General features: G+C 44.4%; 1 protein-coding gene across 1 annotated transcript in view; it reads right to left on the bottom strand.

Annotated features, from left to right (window-relative positions):
• The window catches only part of stk32a (serine/threonine kinase 32A), a gene marked incomplete at its 3' end in the record, with an annotated part of 257623 nt that extends 235121 nt beyond the window's left edge, over positions 1 to 22502 (bottom strand). Inside the window, exon 1 of the mRNA XM_084319706.1 lies at positions 22351 to 22502. Coding sequence (XP_084175832.1) covers positions 22351 to 22469 — 119 coding nt within the window. The 5' untranslated portion in view covers positions 22470 to 22502. The remainder of the gene's footprint in view (positions 1 to 22350) is intronic.
• Positions 22503 to 22859: the final 357 nt, after the last annotated feature.

Here is a 22859-nt window from a genome sequence, read left to right as displayed (position 1 = left end):
AGCTTTGGGAATAGACGCTCCGTTAGCATAGCTTAGCTTCATCACTGGAAGTGAGGCAGATCCGTAGCCTTACAGTGCCTTACAGTAGTTGTATTGTAAGGTCTGACATTGACCAAATTTGATATGCATGACCTTGGTGGGCTCTAGGTCAACTCCTGAAAAGGGGGTCAATGTCAGACCTTGCAATCAAAAGTTAAGGGGCGCACTGAAATTATGGCAAGGGTTATTAGCCCCCTAACTTTTGATTGCAAAGTCTGACATTGACCCCCTTTTCAGGAGTTGACCTAGAGCCCACCAAGGTCATGCATATCAAGTTTGGTCAATGTCAGACCTTGCAATACACTGTAAGGCACTGTAAGGCTACGGATCTGCCTCACTTCCAGTGATGAAGCTAAGCTATGCTAACGGAGCGTCTATTCCCAAAGCTAAATGCACGCACAGAGACAAAAAAGCTATGTATCTTCTTGTCTAACTCCAGGGAAGATGTTAAATAAGCTAATTCCCAAAATGTTGAGTTCCCCTTTAACCATGGCAGTAACAGCGCTCTGAGATCTGACAAACCACAACATTCTCCCGCTTCTGAAGGCCCCACATGCATCGCTTGCATTCACTATAGCAGGGTTGGCCAACCCGCGGCTCGCGAGCCGCATGCGCTCTTTGCCCGTCAATGTGCGGCTCTTCCATCCATAAAAAAAAAAAATCCTTTATTTTTTTTTATGTCACTCATTCCATAAGGACTTAGAATAATTATTTTTTTTAATGGTCCATTTGCATGTTCCTTGTATCTGAATCTAGTGACATAATGGATCAGTGTCAGAAATAGTGTCTGTTACTAGGCTTGAGTAAATTGTAATGAACCAAAGGAGAATATCAATTCTATTTAAAAAAAAAAATTATCTTTGACTGTGAATAACACCATGCTAAAATTGACCAGACCTGAAAATCTAAGCAAATGAATAAAGGGAAGATGATTAAACACATGAAGGGTGCCGTGACTGAAAAAAAAGGTTGAGAAATGCTGGTATATGGTGTGGTACCAACAGTCATTTTGTGGCTCTTAGTCTCTGACTGGTTGGCCACCCCTGCACTATAGAGTAGCGAGTGGCAGTCATGAAGATAGCACTGAAAACTGGATGGTGGTGGAAAAAGTTGATACAGAGATGTATTGTGATATTTCTCGCGGCAATATTATATCAATACACTGATGCCAAGTATCAATATTTCTATATTAAAAAAAATTTACAATCCAAATTTGCTGCAATAAACAATGATTGAGGTGAACAGACTGAAGACTAATTACTAATTACACTGCAAAAAAAAATGGATTGGGGTTAATTCATATTTATTCAATAATTATAGTAACCTATACATAATAAAAAAGACTATGTGCCGTTTGAAATCGAATTGAGCTGAATTCAATGAATTTGAACCATTTATGAATTGCATTTTACATAGTTTTGGTTGAATAACATTAGCTGATAGTTTAAAAATGACCAGATGACGCTCAGTTTTTACAGTGTAGATAACACAGATGTATATTTTTATTGCAGATGTTGACCACGGTTTCCGTTGGGGACATAATTTGCAGTTGAAAAAAAGTTGCAATCGCAATATATATCGTAATATATTACAGTCACAACACTTGTGATATGAAACGTCCCACACTGTCCCATCCCAATTTACACGACCCAAAGTACTTTCATGAAGTGCGTCCGTACATACATCAGTAATCGACTGGTATAAAGAGTGATCTTCGTTCATTTCAACTGACGTCCCTCCTCTTGACTAATCAATGGTCCTGAATGGAGACGCGTGGCGTTGAAAATACACTAATCACAGTCTCACTAGAGTCAGCAGCACGATGCCTTGGTTGTTCAGCACAATGTTTCCTAATTACCGGGATTAGATGTACCGGTGCATATGCACATAGTGGTGCACACACACACACACACACACACACACACACACACACACAGACACACACACACACACACACACACACACACACACACACACACACACACACACACACACACACACACACACACACACACACACACACACACACACACACACACACACACACACACACACACACACACACACACACACACACACACACACACACACACACACACACACACACACACACACACACACACACACACACACACACACACACACACACACACACACACACACACACACACACACACACACACACACACACACATAAGCACACAAGAAGCTGACCAAAGTCTGTCTCTGCAGATGGAGACATGGTTGAGCAATCCCACCCACTCTTGGATGTGCTGGATCGATGTGAACTCCTCTAAACCTCTCCAAGCACGCCCCCCCCCCCCCCCCCCCCCCCCCCACAAACGCACACACACACACACACACACACACACACACACACACACACACACACACATACACACTTTGACTGACAGCACATCAGTCAAAAACGAATGCTCCCTCAGCTTTTGTCACTCCCACACATATGCGTACATTCACAAATGCACACATAAACAAACACACACACACACACAGTCAGTCTGCCTTGACAGGTCGGCCAAACGTACTCCCGACAGTTCAGCAGCATGCAGACGTCATGTTTGCATTAAACCAGAGAGACGCGTGGATGTTAGCCGGCGGGCGCATAACCGATGTGTGTGAGTCATACGGGCGTTAGCGCTGTTGCCTCACAGGGAGGAGTTCCTGGGTTCAAACCCCAGCAGGGGGGCCTTTCTGTGTGAAGTGATGGCGTGGGTGTCCTCCAGGTACTCCGGTTTCCTCCGGGTACTCTGGTTTCCCCCGCGCCATAAAAATACCTGCATGCTCGGGTATATCCTGCCGGTGCCCTTGACCAAGGTACTGGCATCACAACTGGAGTCTGTCCCCCGGGGCGCTGCATTGTGTGGCTGCCTACTGCTCCTGAAATAGTGAGGACGGGTCAAATACAGAGGATGAGTTTCCCCCAAGGGGAAGAATAAAAGTAGACGTCATCTGTACCTGAGCAGATTCTGAGGCACAGATCATCAGGGTTGTTTTATAGAGTATATTCTATAATAAAGGTGGGGTAGGCTATCTTTTTAGAACCCTTTTGGCAATATTTAGTGAAATTATCTTGTGCCCTTTCAGGGTGTGGCTGTTCAAAACGTGTGGTCATTCAGAGCGGCCGATTGCTTGGCCCTCAGAAGTGCTGCTTGCAGCGTTGTGGAGACCAGCGGTGTGGCTGCTTGCAGCGTTGTGGAGACCAGCGGTGTGGCTGCTTGCAGCGTTGTGGAGACCAGCGGTGTGGCTGCTTGCAGCGTTGTGGAGATCAGCGTGTGGCTGCTTGCAGCGTTGTGAAGACGAGCGGTATGGCTGCTTGCAGCGTTGTGGAGACCATGGTATGGCTTGAAACTGCACTCCCTTAGGTCCTCAGAAATACATTCGCCAAACATAGTTTGTTGTCATAGTGCCACCATCTGGCCAAATTCTACACTGCACTCCCTTTGGGGCCTCAGCAATACACCCGCCAAGTGTGAAGCAGATCAAATGAATGGTTCTTGAGATATGCTCGCCACAGGCACACAGACATGCAGAGATTCCTTCCTCTATAGTTAGATATCCCAACAGCTCTGGTCTCAGGGTGGCCTGAATCTTAAGAACCAATCAGATTTGTGTTGGCCTGTAAAGAGGTCGCATCGGAAAACGAACACCATCATCGTGTTTCTCGTCTGAAAGTACCCATAACATCACCGCCTGCCCATCAGAGGCCAGGAAATATATATATATATATATATATATATATATATATATATATATAGGGCTGACCCCTATTAGTCGACTAATCGATCGAAAGGAGCCGTAGTCGACTGCCAACCTCTTAGTCGAATGAAAAAAATATACCAGAGGCTAACTGCCTAAGAAAACAGGCACAGAGGCACTGAAAGAGGATTTCACCCATCTAATGAACACACTAGACTAGACAAATATCAAGATGTATCCATCAGTGGACCAATTACATGCTTTCGCAGAGGACAAGAAGACTTCCGTCGACTCCGTCAGACATTAAGCACCCCCACAGCCCAAATGGAATGATAAAACAAATATATATATTATTATACTTTTTTCTTTTTTTTTATAGTCGACTAATAGTCGACTATCGGCAAATTTTGGCGACTAACGGAACGTAGGCCAAATGCGTCCACATTTGTATAGGATTCTATCACATTTTCATAACAATAGCACCCTGCGCCGTTTTCATTGAGGTTTCTTACAAATTAACAATGCTTTATCTTGTCCTTTATATGCCGATTATCATTAGAATCTTAAATTGTACCATATGTCCCCCTTTAGACAACATATGTAACGCTACCAGCGCACTTTTGTTAAGATAATTAGTTGGCCATTCTCGGTCGCTATACCGAGGTCGCAGTAATAGTTTAACGCTGTTCAGATCACGTCGGAGAATATAGACACATCCCAGTGACCTGCGACCTGTGCTAACGCTCTTGGGAAATGCAGTGTTGTAGTTCTCAACATTTTCAGCCTTTAATTTTAAACCAATGCTGCCATCTACTGACAACAAAAAAGTGTTGTCTAATCGTCACCTTGAGAGCTACTTCCGTATACAGCGCCGCCCCAAACCCATTCTAGAGATTCCCACTTTTTGCTGGGAGTGGGGCGTGGCCGTATTTGGTCCCAGACAATAAGAGTGGCTGCAATTGGTCACCGTGACGGTTACTACACATCGACTATACAAATCCTTCGTCGGGGACAGCCCTAATATATATATATATATTTTATATATATATATATATTTATTTTGTATTAATTTTTTTATTATATTTAATTTGTATTTCTTTTAAATACATTTTTTTTTATCCAGCTTGAAGCTGCCTGTGCCTCTCTGGGCTTCTGCAGAGAGCAGACAGCGGCAGGCAGGAAAGTGGTGCAAAGAGAGGCTTGTTCTATTTCATTTGGACATGTAAGCTCACTCTTGCTCATTTCTCCAAAATTGCCTATACCCCACCTTTAATACACCCTATAATGCAGGTTGTTCAATCACACACCACACTTTTTTTTATTTATTTCGTAATATATCTGTGCCACCACACCTATTCCCTTCCTAGTTTCCCACCCCTAATATTCAGGCTGAATTTCATTCCAGTTTCACTTGACTATTTGGGAAATGATTAAAACGCAGGCAGGACCAGCATTCAGTGATTCAGGGGCTGAACCCAGACCATCATTCTGCATTTTAGGAAACCAGCTTGCTTTTCAGGGAGATTACGTCACTGCTGTTTGCTCTGCCGAGAGAGAGGGGGGGGGGGGGGACATGAATGGGAATAAGACTGAATAACTGTCCTCCATAGAAGCCAAATGCATTAGTGCAATTACATAATGACTAGGCACAGAGAGAGGGCTCCCCTGAAGCAATTCCAGCTTTTTAGCCACAACAATAAAAGTTTCATAAATTTGTCATGTAAATTTCTCCTTCGCCAGTTGCACAATTGCTTTTTACCATTAAGTCAAGTGTTTCCTAATGGCCGTAGCTGTCACGGGAGGCGCATGCCTCAGAACCTCTTGTTTATAGCTAAATAACACGCAGCCATGTATGAAAGTGAAATGCTTTAGGTAAGGCCTACAGTAATTCATGACATTACATAATTAAAACATATATACACTGTTACTGTGTTAAATGAAAAGGTGTCTTCCTCCAAGCAACATACATATCTCTGAGCTGGCTGTTGGAAAATAAGAAGAAAATGGAAAGAAATGGAAATCTGGCTCTCTAACACATTATAATGTAGTTTAGTATTTAACCCATCTGTCTTCTCCAGGACAATAATATAGTACAGTATTTAACCCATCTGTATGTCTTCTCCAGGACAATAATATAGTATTTAACCCATCTGTATGTCTTCTCCAGGACAATAATATAGTATTTAACCCACCTGTCTTCTCCAGGACAATAATATAGTATTTAACCCATCTGTATGTCTTCTCCAGGACAATAATATAGTATTTAACCCATCTGTCTTCTCCAGGACAATAATATAGTATTTAACCCACCTGTCTTCTCCAGGACAATAATATAGTATTTAACCCATATGTCTTCTCCTGGACAATAATATAGTATTTAACCCATCTGTATGTCTTGTCCAGGACAATAATATAGTATTTAACCCATCTGTATGTCTTCTCCAGGACAATAATATAGTATTTAACCCATCTGTATGTCTTCTCCAGGACAATAATATAGTATTTAACCCATCTGTATGTCTTCTCCAGGACAATAATATAGTATTTAACCCATATGTCTTCTCCAGGACAATAATATAGTATTTAACCCACCTGTATGTCTTCTCCAGGACAATAATATAGTATTTAACCCACCTGTCTTCTCCAGGACAATAATATAGTATTTAACCCACCTGTCTTCTCCAGGACAATAATATAGTATTTAACCTATCTGTATGTCTTCTCCAGGACAATAATATAGTATTTAACCCATCTGTATGTCTTCTCCAGGACAATAATATAGTATTTAACCTATCTGTATGTCTTCTCCAGGACAATAATATAGTATTTAACCCATATGTCTTCTCCAGGACAATAATATAGTATTTAACCCATCTGTATGTCTTCTCCAGGACAATAATATAGTATTTAACCCATCTGTATGTCTTCTCCAGGACAATAATATAGTATTTAACTTGGGATGTCCGATATTATCGGCCGACCGATATTATCGGCCGATATCGGCAGTAAAATGTGATATCGGAAAATATCGGTATCGGTTTAAAAAAAATAAACAATAACAATATTTGTTATATATATATCCAGTGAAAATTATTAGTTACCTACAATTATTCAGTTTTTTGGACGGGGAAACCCTGCATATATCGGTATCGGTTGATATCGGTATCGGAAATTAAGAGTTGGACAATATCGGAATATCGGTATCGGTAAAAAAGCCAATATCGAGCATCCCTATATTTAACCCATCTGTATGTCTTCTCCAGGACAATAATATAGTATTTAACCCATCTGTATGTCTTCTCCAGGACAATAATATAGTATTTAACCCATCTGTATGTCTTCTCCAGGACAATAATATAGTATTTAACCTATCTGTATGTCTTCTCCAGGACAATAATATAGTATTTAACCTATCTGTATGTCTTCTCCAGGACAATAATATAGTATTTAACCCATATGCATGTCTTCTCCAGGACAATAATATAGTATTTAACCCATATGTCTTCTCCAGGACAATAATATAGTATTTAACCCACCTGTATGTCTTCTCCAGGACAATAATATAGTATTTAACCCATCTGTATGTCTTCTCCAGGACAATAATATAGTATTTAACCCATCTCTATGTCTTCTCCAGGACAATAATATAGTATTTAACCCATCTGTATGTCTTCTCCAGGACAATAATATAGTATTTAACCTATCTGTATGTCTTCTCCAGGACAACACAGAGCTGAGATACATGTTGGGATGGATTGCCATTTTCTCTTCATTGGTCAAAAGAACCAACTGGATCTTTGGAAAAGCACTATGAAATAATAACATTTAAAGAAGTCCAAATTTGAAAGTTGCCTTATTTAAAAAAATAAAAATAAAAAATCGTATATCTGCCCGCACATGTTAACTTTGATGATCCAAAGTGATTTTGTGGTTGTGTATATGTAAAAGAAAGAAGAAGAAATGCAATAAAAATAAAAGAAGATCGCTAAGCCCAGGGCTCTTAAAGCAGTCCAGTTAAGCATCTTGACCTCGGACCCAGGCTTACAAAAGCACGTTGCCACTCTTGCTATTCAGCAATTCTGAAAATTCTTTATTTCCTGAAACATATCTATGCCATATCATCTCACATTACCAGCCCTACCGGTAAATCCACACTACACTGTTAGCATTGTGCCAACGCAGGAGAATGGTCTGGCAGATCCCCTCATCATTGTACTCCATTGCACAAAAACATTCTGGGTTGTGTAATAACTCTGTGGGAGATGTGTTTCTTCATCAAAACCTGACGACTTCAGAATTCCGACTACAAAAATCAGACATTGGGAGACTTATATGTTTTATCAACATCCTGTGAGTCAGACTTATAGGATACCTCAAGATTCGAAGATGTCCCTCTGCAGCATGTTACAGATTTGACAATTAAATCAAATAATCGTCAAAATCCTATGACTATTGGTTGAAATATTTAGATTATAACAACAATGGGTCCTCTAATTGGTATACAATTACTCCAAGTTTGTGAATATATACCTCACATTCATGTGGTCAATAGAAACATCACAGACTGGAGCTCTAAGGCATTTCTTGTTCAGTCCTGCCAAAAGTGAAAGAAAGTCGTACCACCCGAGATGTCCTAATACTTAAAATACTTAAATCAGGGGTTCCCAACCTTGTTTAGCTCAAGGCCCCAATTTCTTTGCTATTGGCTACTTTTTTAATAACTTACATTTTAATGAAGATTTGATTGATTGGTTGATGAATTGGTTATATTGGAGGCAAGCTTCACATACACCACGTTCAAATTATTATTATTATTATTATTATTATATTATTATTATTATTATTATTATTATTATTATTATTATTATTATTATTATTGTGTTTTATCTATTCAGGCTATTTTCAGGCGACCGCATTGGGTTTGGACATGCTGTATTAAATACTTAAGGGAAAAACAAGACGGAGCAACACACATGTAGGACATTGGTCTAGATTCATAAAGCCCCTCAAAGTGAGAGTGCTGATCCAAAGCCAGCTTCAGTCTATTAGATTGAATAATAAGGTCACAAAGTGTCCCCGGTCACTGACCCCAGATCAGCACTGTCACCTTACTCCGAGAGGCTTCGGTGAACACAGATCATTATGTCTTCCTCTCTGCTGTGTCTGACTGCTCTGCTGTGTGCCTGCTGGTCTGCGTCTCGATCGCTTGCAAACATCACAACAGCGTGCGGTTCAGAGAAGAAGCATTGCACAGCTTGCACTCGCAATGATCACTTTCATCAGCAGACACACCGACAGTTGCAAGAAATCTAAATCTTCAATAGCCTCTAACTCCATCTGCAAACAACAGATGCACACTGTGAACACACTGGACAGAGAGACACGGAGATCCAGGCAGGCTGCACAACAATAGCTTTGATCTCTCTCTCTCTCTCAATCCAGGTACACAATACTGCAGAAAGCCAGTGGAAAAACTCCCTCAATGAAAAACAACACCGTCTGTTCTTGGCAAAATGTGGGATGAGTTGCTGACAGGCTCTGTCTCTCTCTCTCTCTCTCTCTCTCTCTCTCTCTCTCTCTCTCTCTCTCTCTCTCTCTCTCTCTCTCTCTCTCTCTCTCTCTCTCTCTCTCTCTCTCACTCTCTCCTTGACAGTGGAAGTATATAACCCTGGCCCGCGGTCCTCAGCAGTGCCAACGAGGGGCTCCCCTTACAGATCGGCACTTAGTGCCACGCAGGCACAACGGGTCGCCCTGGCCGGTGCTGGCACATCAATAAATATACAGTATCATAGTGATGCACCGATGTGAAAATTGTGGCCGATACCGATAACCGATATTAATATTGCGTTCTGACCGATACCGATATTTACCGTTGTCGATATCTCTGTATAGAAACACTTTTTTATGATAATCAAATAAAGGCCTATTTTCCAAAACGCATTTATTTATTTTTTATCGGCCCTATCTTGATATCGGACCGATCCCGATGTGTAAATAAATTCCCCATATCGGCCGATATTATATCGGCGGCCGATATATCGTGCATCACTACAGTATCATACTGTATACCTGCTATGGTCCATCTGTCCTCTTGACCATTTCAGAGGTTAGGCCTATATATATATATATATATATATATATATATATATATATATATATATATATATATATATATATAGTATATCCCTATTTAAGATTATTCAAGGTTTTCAGTATTCCCTTATTTAACATGACATCTCTTCAGTGCCTCCTGTCACAATGTGTATCCCTGAGCCTCAGTAAGCTAGGAAGCTACAGTAGGATGCTAGGAAGCTAGGATGCTAGCTAGGATGCTAGGATGCTAGCCAGGATGCTTGGAGGCTGGAGGCTCTTTACCCTACCAGCTTCTCTCACACATTACTTAGTAAATGGGCACTTGTTTTTGACGTAACTTGATACATTTGCTCCTTTACACATCTCAATGTACTGGTAATCATTACTGTAGCAATTGTTCATCTGTTCTGCTCTTGGCAGACTTTTCTCTCTCTCTCTGTCCCTTTCTCTCTGTGCTATAAGCACATTCTTGCACATATTGGGTACATTTATCTCTTTTGCACACTACTATATGCTGTATGTGTGTGTGTCACTGGAATTTCCCCAAGGGGATCAATAAAGGAATATCTTATCTTACTATGGCTATATCAGTTGACTGCTCTGTAATACATTTACATTTACATTTACATTTAGTCATTTAGCTGACGCTTTTATCCAAAGCGACTTACAAGTTCTGTACGACAAGCCATCAGGAAGGGCACAACTCTATCAGCTGAGTAACAATGTTCATCAAAGTGTTGAGTGCTACAGTGTAGGTTAGTTTATTAGGACAAGTGCATGACAGTATGGTTAGTTAGGGTTAGATTTTTTTTTTTTTTAATTCAGATAATGGTTGAAGAAGTGCGTCTTTAGTCGACGGCGAAAGATTGGACGTGTTTCGGCTGTCCTAACTGGGGTGGGTAGTTCATTCCACCATTGTGGGGCAAGGACTGAGAATAGGCGACTTCTCTTTGATGACCCTCCCGGAGCTTGGATAGGAGTAGGTCTGAGGCGGCCAGAAGATGCAGAGCGTAGGGGTCTTGAGGGTGTGTAGTTAGAGACCATTGACCGGAGGTAGGCGGGAGCAGTTCCCTTTGCCGCACGGTATGCTAGGTCGAGGGCCTTGAAGCGGATTCGTGCAGCAATGGGGAGCCAGTGCAGGTCCCTAAGAAGTATATGTATAAACGTATATGTTTATTATCCATGTATTTTTTTCACTATGTTGCCTGTTTTCTGTATATATATATTATATGTATATATACACACCATATATACACAGCTCAATATCTGAAGACACCTGTGATATGTAAATATGTAAATAGAAATAGAAATATGGCAACACATTCTGCTGACATCTCCACATTAATGTGTGTCTGTTTATTGTATTATGCAGTGCTTTTAATTCGTTTTCCTACTTTTGTTTTCGTCAAACAAATCGTCAAACATTTTGATTAATCTTGTGGTTGTTTAGTTTTTTTTTCTTCATATCTTTTATCTTCATTTTATTTTTATGTTTTTTCTATTTACTGCAGGTGCAGAAGAGGCCATTTCTCTCGGGGGATAATACCGTCCTTATGATCCTATCTCTTGGGTTGAAAGTACGGGAGGGGAAATTGCTCGCTTGTTTTATTACAGTCCAGCCAGCCCTGCTGTAGAGAAGAGGCAGGGAAGTGAATCACGCTGATATGTAAAACAGTGGCACATAACTGTGAGGTGAATTAACTTTCCATTCAATCAATTCCGGATTCCATTCAGAACATGAACAGCTATTTGTCAGCTCTGTCGGTCAGTCGCTCAGTCGGTCAGTCGCTCAGTTGGTCAGTCAGTCAGTCTCTCAGTCGCTTAGTCGCTCAGTCGCTCAGTCGGTCAGTCGCTCGGTCGGTCAGCCGCTCACTCGGTTAGTTGCTCAGTCGGTCAGTCTCTCAGTCTCTCAGTCGCTCAGTCGGTCAGTCTCTCAGTCGCTCAGTCGGTCAGTCGGTCAGTTGCTCAGTCAGTCAGTCGCTCAGTTGGTCAGTCGCTCGGTCGGTCAGTCGCTCAGTTGGTCAGTTGGTCAGTCGCTCAGTCGGTCAGTCGCTCAGTCGCTCAGTTGGTCAGTCGGTCAGTTGCTCAGTCAGTCAGTCGCTCAGTTGGTCAGTCGCTCGGTCGGTCAGTCGCTCAGTTGGTCAGTTGGTCAGTCGCTCAGTCGGTCAGTCGCTCAGTTGGTCAGTCGCTCAGTCGGTCAGTCGCTCAGTTGGTCAGTCGGTCAGACTCTCAGTCGCTCAGTTGGTCAGTCGCTCAGTCGGTCAGTCGCTCGGTCGGTCAGTCGCTCAGTCGGTCAGTCGCTCGGTCGGTCAGTCGCTCAGTCGGTCAGTCGGTCAGTCGGTCAGTCGCTCAGTCGGTCAGTCGGTCAGTCGCTCGGTCGGTCAGCCGTTCTGTCGGTCAGTCGCTCGGTCGGTCAGTCGCTCAGTTGGTCAGTCGCTCAGTTGGTCTGCCGTTCAGTCGGTCAGTCGCTCGGTCGGTCAGTCGCTCAGTTGGTCAGTCGCTCAGTTGGTCAGTCTCTCAGTCGCTCAGTCGGTCAGTCGCTCGGTCGGTCAGTCGCTCGGTCGGTCAGCCGCTCACTCGGTCAGTCGCTCGGTCGGTCAGCCGCTCACTCGGCCAGTCGCTCGGTCGGTCAGTCGCTCGGTCGGTCAGTCGCTCGCTCAGTCAGTCGCTCAGTCGGTCCACAAAAGTGCCCCCACTTTCTAGCGACCAACAGGTTTCGCCCTAGGAGGGTGCAATTGAGCATGGATGTGTAGAGGAATATAACCGGATCAATAAATGTACTTAGTCAAATATAGACTTGGTTAAACACAGGATTATTATACCCAAACAGGTACAAGTAAATCAAGAGTCACGGCGGATGACTCAAAGTGGATACTGGCCAGATGTCTCCTCAGAGAGCTCACAGAATCCAGTGAGACGTAGGTCTTTATGGTAAAGAGAGTGATGATGAATTAATTGAAAATGGGGGACCCTGACATAAACAAGACGAAAGTCTTTCTCTGGTCTGCATCCCCTTAACAATTGTGTGTATTCAGCTGTACTGTATTGTACCCATTCTGCAATCTGTTAATACAATTTTCAATCAATCAATCAATCAATCAATAAATCAATCAGAGAGAAAGGGATTGTGGGTAGGATGACCCAGGTCTTGGATTGGGGGAGGGGAGAGGGTATCAGGTGAGAGACAAAAGGTGAATGGGAGGGGGGGGGGGGGTTGGAACATGACTGGGAGATTGTTTGAGGGGGGGAGGGGATCATCATTCCACAGCGTTCAAGTGTGTGTGCGTGTGTGTGTGTGTGTGTGTGTCTGTGTGTGTGTGTGTGTGTGTGTGTGTGTGTATTCATGCCAATTGGCTAACAGGGGGTGTGGTAATGGGAGTGGCCTATCGCAAAAAGGTTGCCGCTATTGCGAATGTGCGCTTGTTTTATATGAAGGTATTAGCTGCAACGTCCCTCATATGGGAAGTTTTTCGGATTTTTTGCAACCGGCAATTTGGCGGGTGTGCATATTTTGTAATACAATATATATATATATCGAATTGAAGGCTTATTTGTTGCCTGTCGATAGTGATAAAATCCGACAAAATCCGTTCAGCGGTTCTCGAGTTACATGCCGGTATTTGAGGCTTGTGCAAAGTACACGGTATTGCGCAAAATACCACTCCCGACTCAGGCTGCAGTAGTTCCGTCAATCTAGAATCGATCTCGAAAATGATTGTGGATCGTTGTAACCAATGAGTGTGGCTTTCCAATGATACCCCACATGGGGATCTAAATAAAAAAACAAAAAACACGAAGAAACACGAAAACAGGAAGAGCAAAACAGCAGAATGAATTGAAGTCTATGAGAAAACTGAGTTTTTCTTTGTACACAGTTTACCAAAATCACTCCTAATCACTCATTTCTTAATGGATATTTATGACATTTGGATATGTACTACATAAGGCTTCAGGCTATGGCTCCGTCTGGGTTTGTAAGCCATACCACCTTCTGGAGAAATACTACCTCTGGACTACTAACTACTTCAAAAAACTTTTTTTTTTAATCCTCTTTTTCTCGCCTGATTTTCAATTTTTCTCCCCATCCCAATTTAGTCATTATGCCAATTCCCCCCCTCCCCTACCTGGTTGTTGTGCGCATGTTCCTCCTACTGGTCGGTACAAGGGAACCCTGAAGTCCACCACATGCTTCCTCCGACACATGTGGAGACAGCCAGTGTCTATTTTTTCACCTGGCAGCGAGGACTCTCATTGGTGAAGTGTAACGCGTGGGAGGTCATGCTGCCTTCACCATTTCCTGCCTTTCGCTGAGCAGGCGCCCAGACCTGACCTGTAGGCGTCGCTGTCCACAACGCCAGATTACCACCCACGACTTCCCTCCCCCTAACTCAGCCAAACAAGTTAGTATGACGACCGGCCCAAGCCGCAGGGCAATGCTGACTCCGGGAGTCGAGACCGCAGCCTCTTGCATTGGTGACAAGCGCAATCTCCGCTACGCCATCCGACCGCCCGTCTACTACAGAAAAACTTGAGTAACAAGTTTTTTTACAACTTAAGTTCAGACCTATGTTACTCTATTACGTTAGCACTAAAAGTAAATATTTTTTCTGGAATCAGAAACTTCAGAATGTCTTTCAAAAGAGACCAGGCTCATGCATGTGCTATAAGAATAAAGTATGTTGTTTTGGTTTGCAAAAAAGTATGCAGTCCTCAAGTTCAAGTTAAAAAATTTCCACTTTTCTCCCCGCTTGTTAACACATTGTGCGCCAAGAACGGCGTAAATCGCTATTGCCCGCCATGCGTTGAACGCCAACAACGGCGTATCACGTGTTTGGGATCAATATTTCATTTTTTCGCCATGGCATTCATAATTCATCCAGCCTCCCTCCGGACTGCAGCTGCACCCTGTTCTGACATTGCAACGCCTCAATACCGCCGCCTGGTGGATGGTCGGGCGAGTTACACTCACGCCAAACCGGAAGTGGCGATCGGTGCATCGAGGAAATTCCTCCTCCTCCTCCGATATTGTGGCGTGGATCAATATACACACTCGAGTGCATTTGGATCGCTTTCGAAACGCAATAATCGATATGATTTCAGCGTTTATTGCGTCATACAAACCGGAAATGGATCTAGCAGATCGAAGTCAAATAATTGGGATATTTTTCCTCCAGTCTCATCGGCAAACGGTAAGAGGACACTAACGTTACTTTCAGCTTGATTGTCCATTTCTTTGTTTGCAATCAGTCTGATCAATATATCAACCCATACTAAATAAAGCCGTTACTGACGATCAAGGAATTATAAACGACCCCCCCCCCCCCCCCTTTCCTTCACGCATAATGAAGCATAATGTATACCGATCATATACATTTGAATTTTTTTATATAGCGTGTATAGGAAAGAAACGCCAATCGATAATCTATGCTTCAGGGCCTATAACTAGCGTTTTTGGAATTACAGCAGACAAGCTTAAAAACATACTTATATTCTCGACGGTATTAACACAACAATGTATGAATGAAAAAATATAACGTTCCTACATCCGGAACGATAGATACCGATGTTGAACGGGCCATAGTAATGGAGATATAGCTATAATATTTAAAAAGTTATAGCCCTGCAAAGAAGGTAAACATCTCCATAGGCTTACAGCGGTGGCAGAGAGCGCATAATGATGGGCACAATGCATGGCGCCCAATGTGTTAAGAGGTTACATCATATCTATAAGTAAACAAACGTGATTTTAGAGTAAAGGAAATTGAATCCTAATCAGTTATGTAAGATTTGTAATCAAACAAAGGCAGAAGGCATTGTATTAATCCACTTGGGGAGATTTGCCCTCTGCATTTTAACCATCTAACTATTTAGGTGGGTAGTGGGCAGCCACACAGTGCGGCGCCCGGGGACCAACTCCAGTTATAATGCCAAAGCTTTGGTCAAGGGCAATGGCAGGAATATATACCTAGCATACATGTATTTTTGATGGTGTGGGGGGAACCCAGAGGAAAGGCCCCCTGCTGGCGTTTGAACCCACAAACTTCTTGCTGTGGAGGAAAGGAAAGAGGATGATGAGAGGAGAGGAGAGGAGAGGAGAAGAGAGGAGCACAGAGGATAGGAGAGGAGAAGAGAGGAGAGCAGAACAGAACAGAGGAGAGCAGAATAGAGGAGAGGAGAGCAGAGGAGAGCAGAAGAGAGCTGAGGAGAAGAGAAGAGAAGAGAGGAAAGCAGAGGAGAGCAGAGGAGAGGAGAGGAGAGGAGAGGAGAGGAGAGGAGAGGAGAGGAGCGCAGAGGATAGGAGGGGAGAAGAGAGGAGAGGATAGCAGAAGAGAGCAGAGGGGAGGAAAAGAGAGGAGAGGAGAGGAGAGGAGAGCATAACAGAGGAGAGGAGAGCATAACAGAGGAGAGGGGAGCATAACAGAGGAGAGGAGAGCATAACAGAGGAGAGGGGAGCATAACAGAGGAGAGGGGAGCATAACAGAGGAGAGGAGAGCAAAAGAGAGGAGAAGAGAGCAAAAGAGAGGAGAAGAGAGGAGAGCAGAACAGAACAGAGGAGAGCAGAATAGAGGAGAGGAGAGCATAACAGAGGAGAGGAGAGCATAACAGAGGAGAGGGGAGCATAACAGAGGAGAGGAGAGCAAAAGAGAGGAGAAGAGAGGAGAGCAGAACAGAACAGAGGAGAGCAGAATAGAGGAGATGAGAGGAGAGCAGAGGAGAGCAGAAGAGAACAGAGGGGAGGAAAAGAGAGGAGAGGAGAGGAGAGGAGAGGAGAGGAGAGGAGAGGAGAGGAGAGGAGAGCATAACAGAGGAGAGGAGAGCAAAAGAGAGGAGATGAGAGGACAGGAGAAAACAGGAGAGGAGAAAACAGGACAGGAGAGGAGAGCAGTGGAGTGCCAGTCTCTTGCTGTCTTATTCCAGGCCTGTCCTGCAGGTAATCACCCTCCATCTGTGACCTTGAGCTTGCCGCTCAAGACAAACCTAAACCTGCACCGACCCATTCCAGAGTGCGAGAGGAGGAGCGGGCGAGTGGGCACAGCGCTGACCCAAGCACATCTCTCTGGGAAATCTCCCTCAGCTTGGGGCGTCTAAAACGCTGCCAAAAGCATTAACTTCCCACGTCCATTTTTTTTTTTTATTGGATTTATTGTCCGACACAGCAAGCAATCAAGCAAGCACCGGCATTGTGTGTATGTATACCCTCCTCTCCTCTGTTTTCCTCTCCCTTGTTCACTCCTCCCTCTCCTTTCTCATCCCCAATCGGGGACATTAATGCGTCAACACCATTAGTAAGTAATTAAAAGATTGAGGTTGATTCAGTCATAGATTCAGACATTCCACTGGTCAATACTGCCTAGAATAATACTGCCTAGAAGTGTTTTCGAAATAAATGAGAAGGGTTAGAGAGAGTGAAGGAGGGAGAGAGAGAGTGACAAAGAAGTATGGAAGGAAGGAAGAAGGGACAAGAAGGAAGGGTCATTATGTTACTGTGTAGCGTGTGAACGCACATTGGTGCCAAGTGTGAAAACTTTCAGTTCTACTGACATTGAGTTGATGACCTGTCAGAATCATCTGCAATGTGTTGCATTGTTAACCCGCTAACATTTGATTTATTGCTTGATGTATATTTCCTCAAATAGCTTGTATATTTTGCTTCTCCATGCATCTCCCATAGAACTGGCACCAACGTCTGGCACCAAGCAGAGCATAGAACGCTGTAGCCCCTTACGTGACTGCGATGTGCAAGCCTGGGGCTCTAGTGACCGCAGTCACTCTCAGCTGTGCCGCGACCATGCAAAAAAAAGTACCAAGCGGTGATCGGGGGCTGGGGGTGGGTCAAAAATATATCAGATATGAATTTCAAAGATACCCAGTGTACAATATGGGTTTAACACAGCTTTACAGTGGGGTCTGGAAGCTCGGAGTTGCTAATAAACAGTTTAAATCATTGTTACAAAGCGAGTGGTACTTACAGAGCGAGCCGTGTATTTCCGCCATTGGTGTCACCGCACATGCGCACCAGGCAGCATGCACGGCTCGCTCTGTAAGTACCACTCGCTTTGTAACAATGATTTAAACTGTTTATTAGCAAATCCGAGCTTCCAGACCCCACTGTAAAGCTGTGTTAAACCCATATTGTACGCTGGGTATCTTTGAAATTCATATCTGATATATTTTTGACCCACCCCCAGCCCCCGATCACCGCTTGGTACTTTTTTTTTGCCTGGTCGCGGCACAGCTGAGAGTGACTGCGGTCACTAGAGCCCCAGGCTTGCACATCGCAGTCACGTAAGGGGCTAAGAACGCTGGTGTTCTGACGTAATGACTGTTCCTTCTTTTATAGTTTCTTGGACCCAGGCAGGTAGGTTTCTAGGAAAGAGAGAGAGAGGAAGGGACCCGGAGAGCTTCAAAGTCACATTAGGACGAGTTTAAATTAGCTCATCTACTTCCCCCTGCCATCTCCCCGCGAAGCCTCGAGTCCTGTGGTGTCTCCAACGGGAGCCTAAACACACCAGATCTGATCCGGTGGTCTGACGTGGTCATTACGCGACTCGTGAACCGAGGCTAAGAACAATAGAACAATAAAGGGACGGAAACAATTTGAGAAGACGAGGGCGCAACAACATTAGCGAAGCATTAGCGGCCATTAAGCCGTCTGGATTCCGAAAACTGGACCGCAGGGGACTGATTGTGTGGCAGTTATTCGTCTCCTCTGGAACAAACCTGTCAGTCCCGCTCTCCCTCTCTCTGCTACCCGCTCCTCGCCTCTCTCTGCTCCTCAGGAGTGACCGAGTCTCTGTGTTGTCGTCAAACATCGCAGAGTGGAGGACTTCTGATCCAGGATCAGTTATATCTTTCATTCAGATCATAATGAACGAGCCGGCTGAGTGGAGGAGTTCTGATCCAGGATCAGTTCTATATCTTTCATTCCGATCATAATGAACGAGCCGGCTGAGTGGAGCTAAGGGCCACGTTTATTAAAGGCACACATGTTGTGCTCGTGAGCAGATCCAAGCCAAAGTTGTGGCGTATGAAATGTTATCTTGATGTAAAAATCAGCTGACTATGTAGATTTTCTACGATGTATCAAAAGCTAAATCACATTTCTATCATCACTTAAAGTCCCAAGGCTATAGGTATTCCTTTTCATCTATTTCCTTTTCATCATATTCCTTGAAATGATCGTACGATGGAATATCTAGGATATAGTCACAGAATATAGAAAGTGATGCCCCGGGTCAGCAGTGGTCAGTTTGAAGGTCTTGATGAATATGAAGTAGGAGCCTTTGAGATCATAGTGAATGAGAAGATCAAGGTGACCTACCCAGCAGTGTTCATTTAGACAGCCATCTTTTTCCCCCCAACTTTCTCAACTTTTCTCCCATCCCCCAATTCTGTCATTATGTAAATTCCCTCCCTGGCTGTGCGCTACCCTACTGTCGGTCTGGGGAGGGTGTGTAGACTATCACACGCTGCCCTACTGTCGGTCTGGGGAGGGTGTGTAGACTATCACACGCTGCCCTACTGTCGGTCTGGGGAGGGTGTGTAGACTATCACACGCTGCCCTACTGTCGGTCTGGGGAGGGTGTGTAGACTATCACACGCTGCCCTACTGTCGGTCTGGGGAGGGTGCAGACTATCACACGCTGCCCTACTGTCGGTCTGGGGAGGGTGTGTAGACTATCACACGCTGCCCTACTGTCGGTCTGGGGAGGGTGCAGACTATCACACGCTGCCCTACTGTCGGTCTGGGGAGGGTGCAGACTATCACACGCTGCCCTACTGTCGGTCTGGGGAGGGTGCAGACTATCACACGCTACCCTACTGTCAGTCTGGGGAGGGTGCAGACTATCACACGCTGCCCTACTGTCGGTCTGGGGAGGGTGCAGACTATCACACGCTGCCCTACTGTCGGTCTGGGGAGGGTGTAGACTATCACGCGCTGCCCTACTGTCGGTCTGGGGAGGGTGTGTAGACTATCACACGCTGCCCTACTGTCGGTCTGGGGAGGGTGCAGACTATCACACGCTGCCCTACTGTCGGTCTGGGGAGGGTGTAGACTATCACGCGCTGCCCTACTGTCGGTCTGGGGAGGGTGCAGACTATCACACGCTGACCTACTGTCAGTCTGGGGAGGGTGCAGACTTTCACACGCTGCCCTACTGTCGGTCTGGGGAGGGTGCAGACTATCACACGCCTCCTCCCGATAGCCGCTTCTTTTCACCTGACAGCAGCAACGTTTCACCGGCAGAGCTGAACGCACGTGACGCACGTTCACGACCAGTAGGAGTCGCTGTTGCAACGACCAGGACTCATATCCACCGGCTTCCCACCCGTGCACACTGCCGATTGTGTCCGTGGGGACGAGCGGCCAAGCCGGGAGGTGCCGCTGCCGGGAGGGCAGGCGAGTGCTTAGACCTCTACACTACCGAGCCGCTCCAATGGTCAACATTTTTGTTGACAAAATGGCCAGCGTTGCCCCGGGATTTTAAAGTACAGCAGTTCGGCGCTCTCTTGTCCGGACGAGTTACGAGTTCAATTTCAGATGAGTGAGCAAACCACGTTTTCCTTTTAGCAGCTCCAGGACATGGGGTGGGAGGGGGGGGTGAGAAAAGCGGGTGCCGATGACACTCTTAAATGTCCTTCAGCAGTCAACGGCTGAGATGAAGTGACGCGACCCGTTTAACTGCCACCACCAAGTCAGTGTGTTACACCTCGAGTATCAGGTGCTACTGTGTATCCATCACTGTTGACCTTGACCGTTGAAGTCAGATGACAAAAGAAATATCCATTTAGGGAGATATAACATCCTATGTGTCCAAATAATACAGAAAATATATTTGCTACGCTTTTATTTTCTTATTTTCTTATTTTACTCACGGTATCCAATTTTACTTTTGAGAAAATCCCCCCCCCCCCCCCCCCCCCCCCCCCCAAAAAAACAGATATGGTAGCAGCCTGTTACCTAACATAAGTATTGGTCCATCCCTATTCAACGCGACGCCAAAAACACTTAAAGCTTGTTGTTGTTTTTCACGCTCGTGGTTTGAAACCAGGATTCTGGGAAAACTAAATGAAAATATCTGAGGCTTTCTGGGTTCTTTTGTTGGTCTGCTTTAAATGCCAGGCTGACAGAGTGAGTAAAGGTGTGAGAGAGAGATTAGAGGGAACATTCAATCAGCACCACTACATGCTGCTGAGCGGGAAAAGCCTTGTGACTTTTAAACAGGCTCCAAAGGCTTTTCACATGCACTCTAGTCTAAACAAACTAAAAACTAAAAAACAGGTTGTCCAGACACCTGCCTTCTCCGTTTCTGTCATCCGACAGAAGAATGCACAAACCCCGATATCGGGTTATGCGCGTTATAGATGGATGTGCAAACACACACTGTGTTTCCCCGCATGTTCTTTGGTTACCTGTGGTGTTGGTGCTACGCCAAGATAGTGGTCCAGAAGTGAAGGACAACAACACGAGAAACAAGGTTGATGTGTTATTACACCTGTTTGTGGGGGGCCTGTCTAATATTGTGGGGGGCGGTCACAGATAATGTATGTACGTAACGGGAAACTCTTCCAACCTTTGGACATTTTATAGCTATAATTAATAACCATTGTCATTTTGTAATTGCTTTTAGTCTGCTTTTCCTGTTTCTTGGTTCCTGTTTTTATTTCTAAATTGTTTTTATCTTTGTTTTATCTTTGTGTTATTATTATCTATCTCTTTTAACTGTATATATTGCCAGGTACCCAGGTGGGGTATCTCCCGGGCCTTGCTGTGTGGAGTTTGCATGTTCTCCTCGTGCTCCCAAGGGTTTCCCCTCCAGAAAAAGAGAAAAACCCAATGGAAAAACATGCAGAACAGATCGCTAACGCTGTCGCGTCCCTGACAAAGACGGACAGGAGGCACATGGATTGGTCCCCGGGTGCGGCGCCACACACACCGCAACCCATGTCTGCTCCCGGCTGCCCTTGGGGGGAAGGACGACGAGATGGGTCAAGCGCAGAGACAAAATGTCATCGGCCAAAGAAAATGCTTGTGTGTGTCCTATGTGTCGCCCATCTTGTGTGTGTTCGCTGCACGACAACGTAGCAATGTGTGCTACAAATAAAGGGAGCATGTCTATGTTCCCCGGGTCCTATGTTCCCCGGGTTCTATGTTCCCCGCTTTGATTGATTGATTGAATGAAAATTTTAGACCACCAGCCCTGATTCCAAACTCTAACCTTAACCAGTTCGAAAGAGGGCCTAAGCTTAACCGTTCGAAACAAGGCGGACATTAATAATTAATAAAATAATAAAAATTCATAGAACATTTTAATCTATTAATCAATCAAAGCGGGGAACATAGAACCCAGGGAACATAGGGATGATCCCCAAATAAAGACTTCTTCAAGTCCAGCTGTACATGAGGGGAATCTCCAGTGTCCCTCGAATTGAAATAAAGGTTGAATGAGTGAATGAATGAATGAATGAGTGAATGAAAACACAGACGCCGTGACTCACCAGAAGTTGACGAGGAACGGGTGCTCCAGGTTCTGCATGATCTGCAGCTCCTTGAAGACGTTCCGCACCTCGTTCCGCTCCACGCACTTCAGCTTGTTCATGTACTTCATGGCGTACATCTTCTTGGTGTCCTTCTTCTGCACGATGCAGACCTGAACAGAGCGACACGGGACCTCGGATGTCACTTTAAGGCGGGTGTGCGAGGAGCATGGTTGACATATCACAACCTGTGTCTTGATCCTCCGATCACAAGTTTGTCCGAAAGGAGGCAACGGTTGTGATTAGGGATGTCCGATATTATCAGCCGATATCGGCATTAAAATGTGATATCGGAAAATATCGGTATCGGTTTTCAAAAAAAAATATATTTTTTAATTTGTTTCTTTTTTTTTACATTTCTATAACCTTTATTTACCCAGGCAAGCAAGTAAGAACAAATTCAGATTTTATTTATTGTCAAAAGTATGCAATGTTGTGTTAATTCCACAACAAGAGATATGTAATGTTAA

This window comes from Notolepis coatsorum (genome assembly GCF_963971535.1).
Source record: "Notolepis coatsorum genome assembly, chromosome: 8".
Taxonomy (NCBI): Eukaryota; Metazoa; Chordata; class Actinopteri; order Aulopiformes; family Paralepididae; genus Notolepis; species Notolepis coatsorum.
The sequence above is the reverse complement of the archived record's forward strand: the minus strand, read 5'-3'. Positions and strand labels throughout refer to the sequence as shown.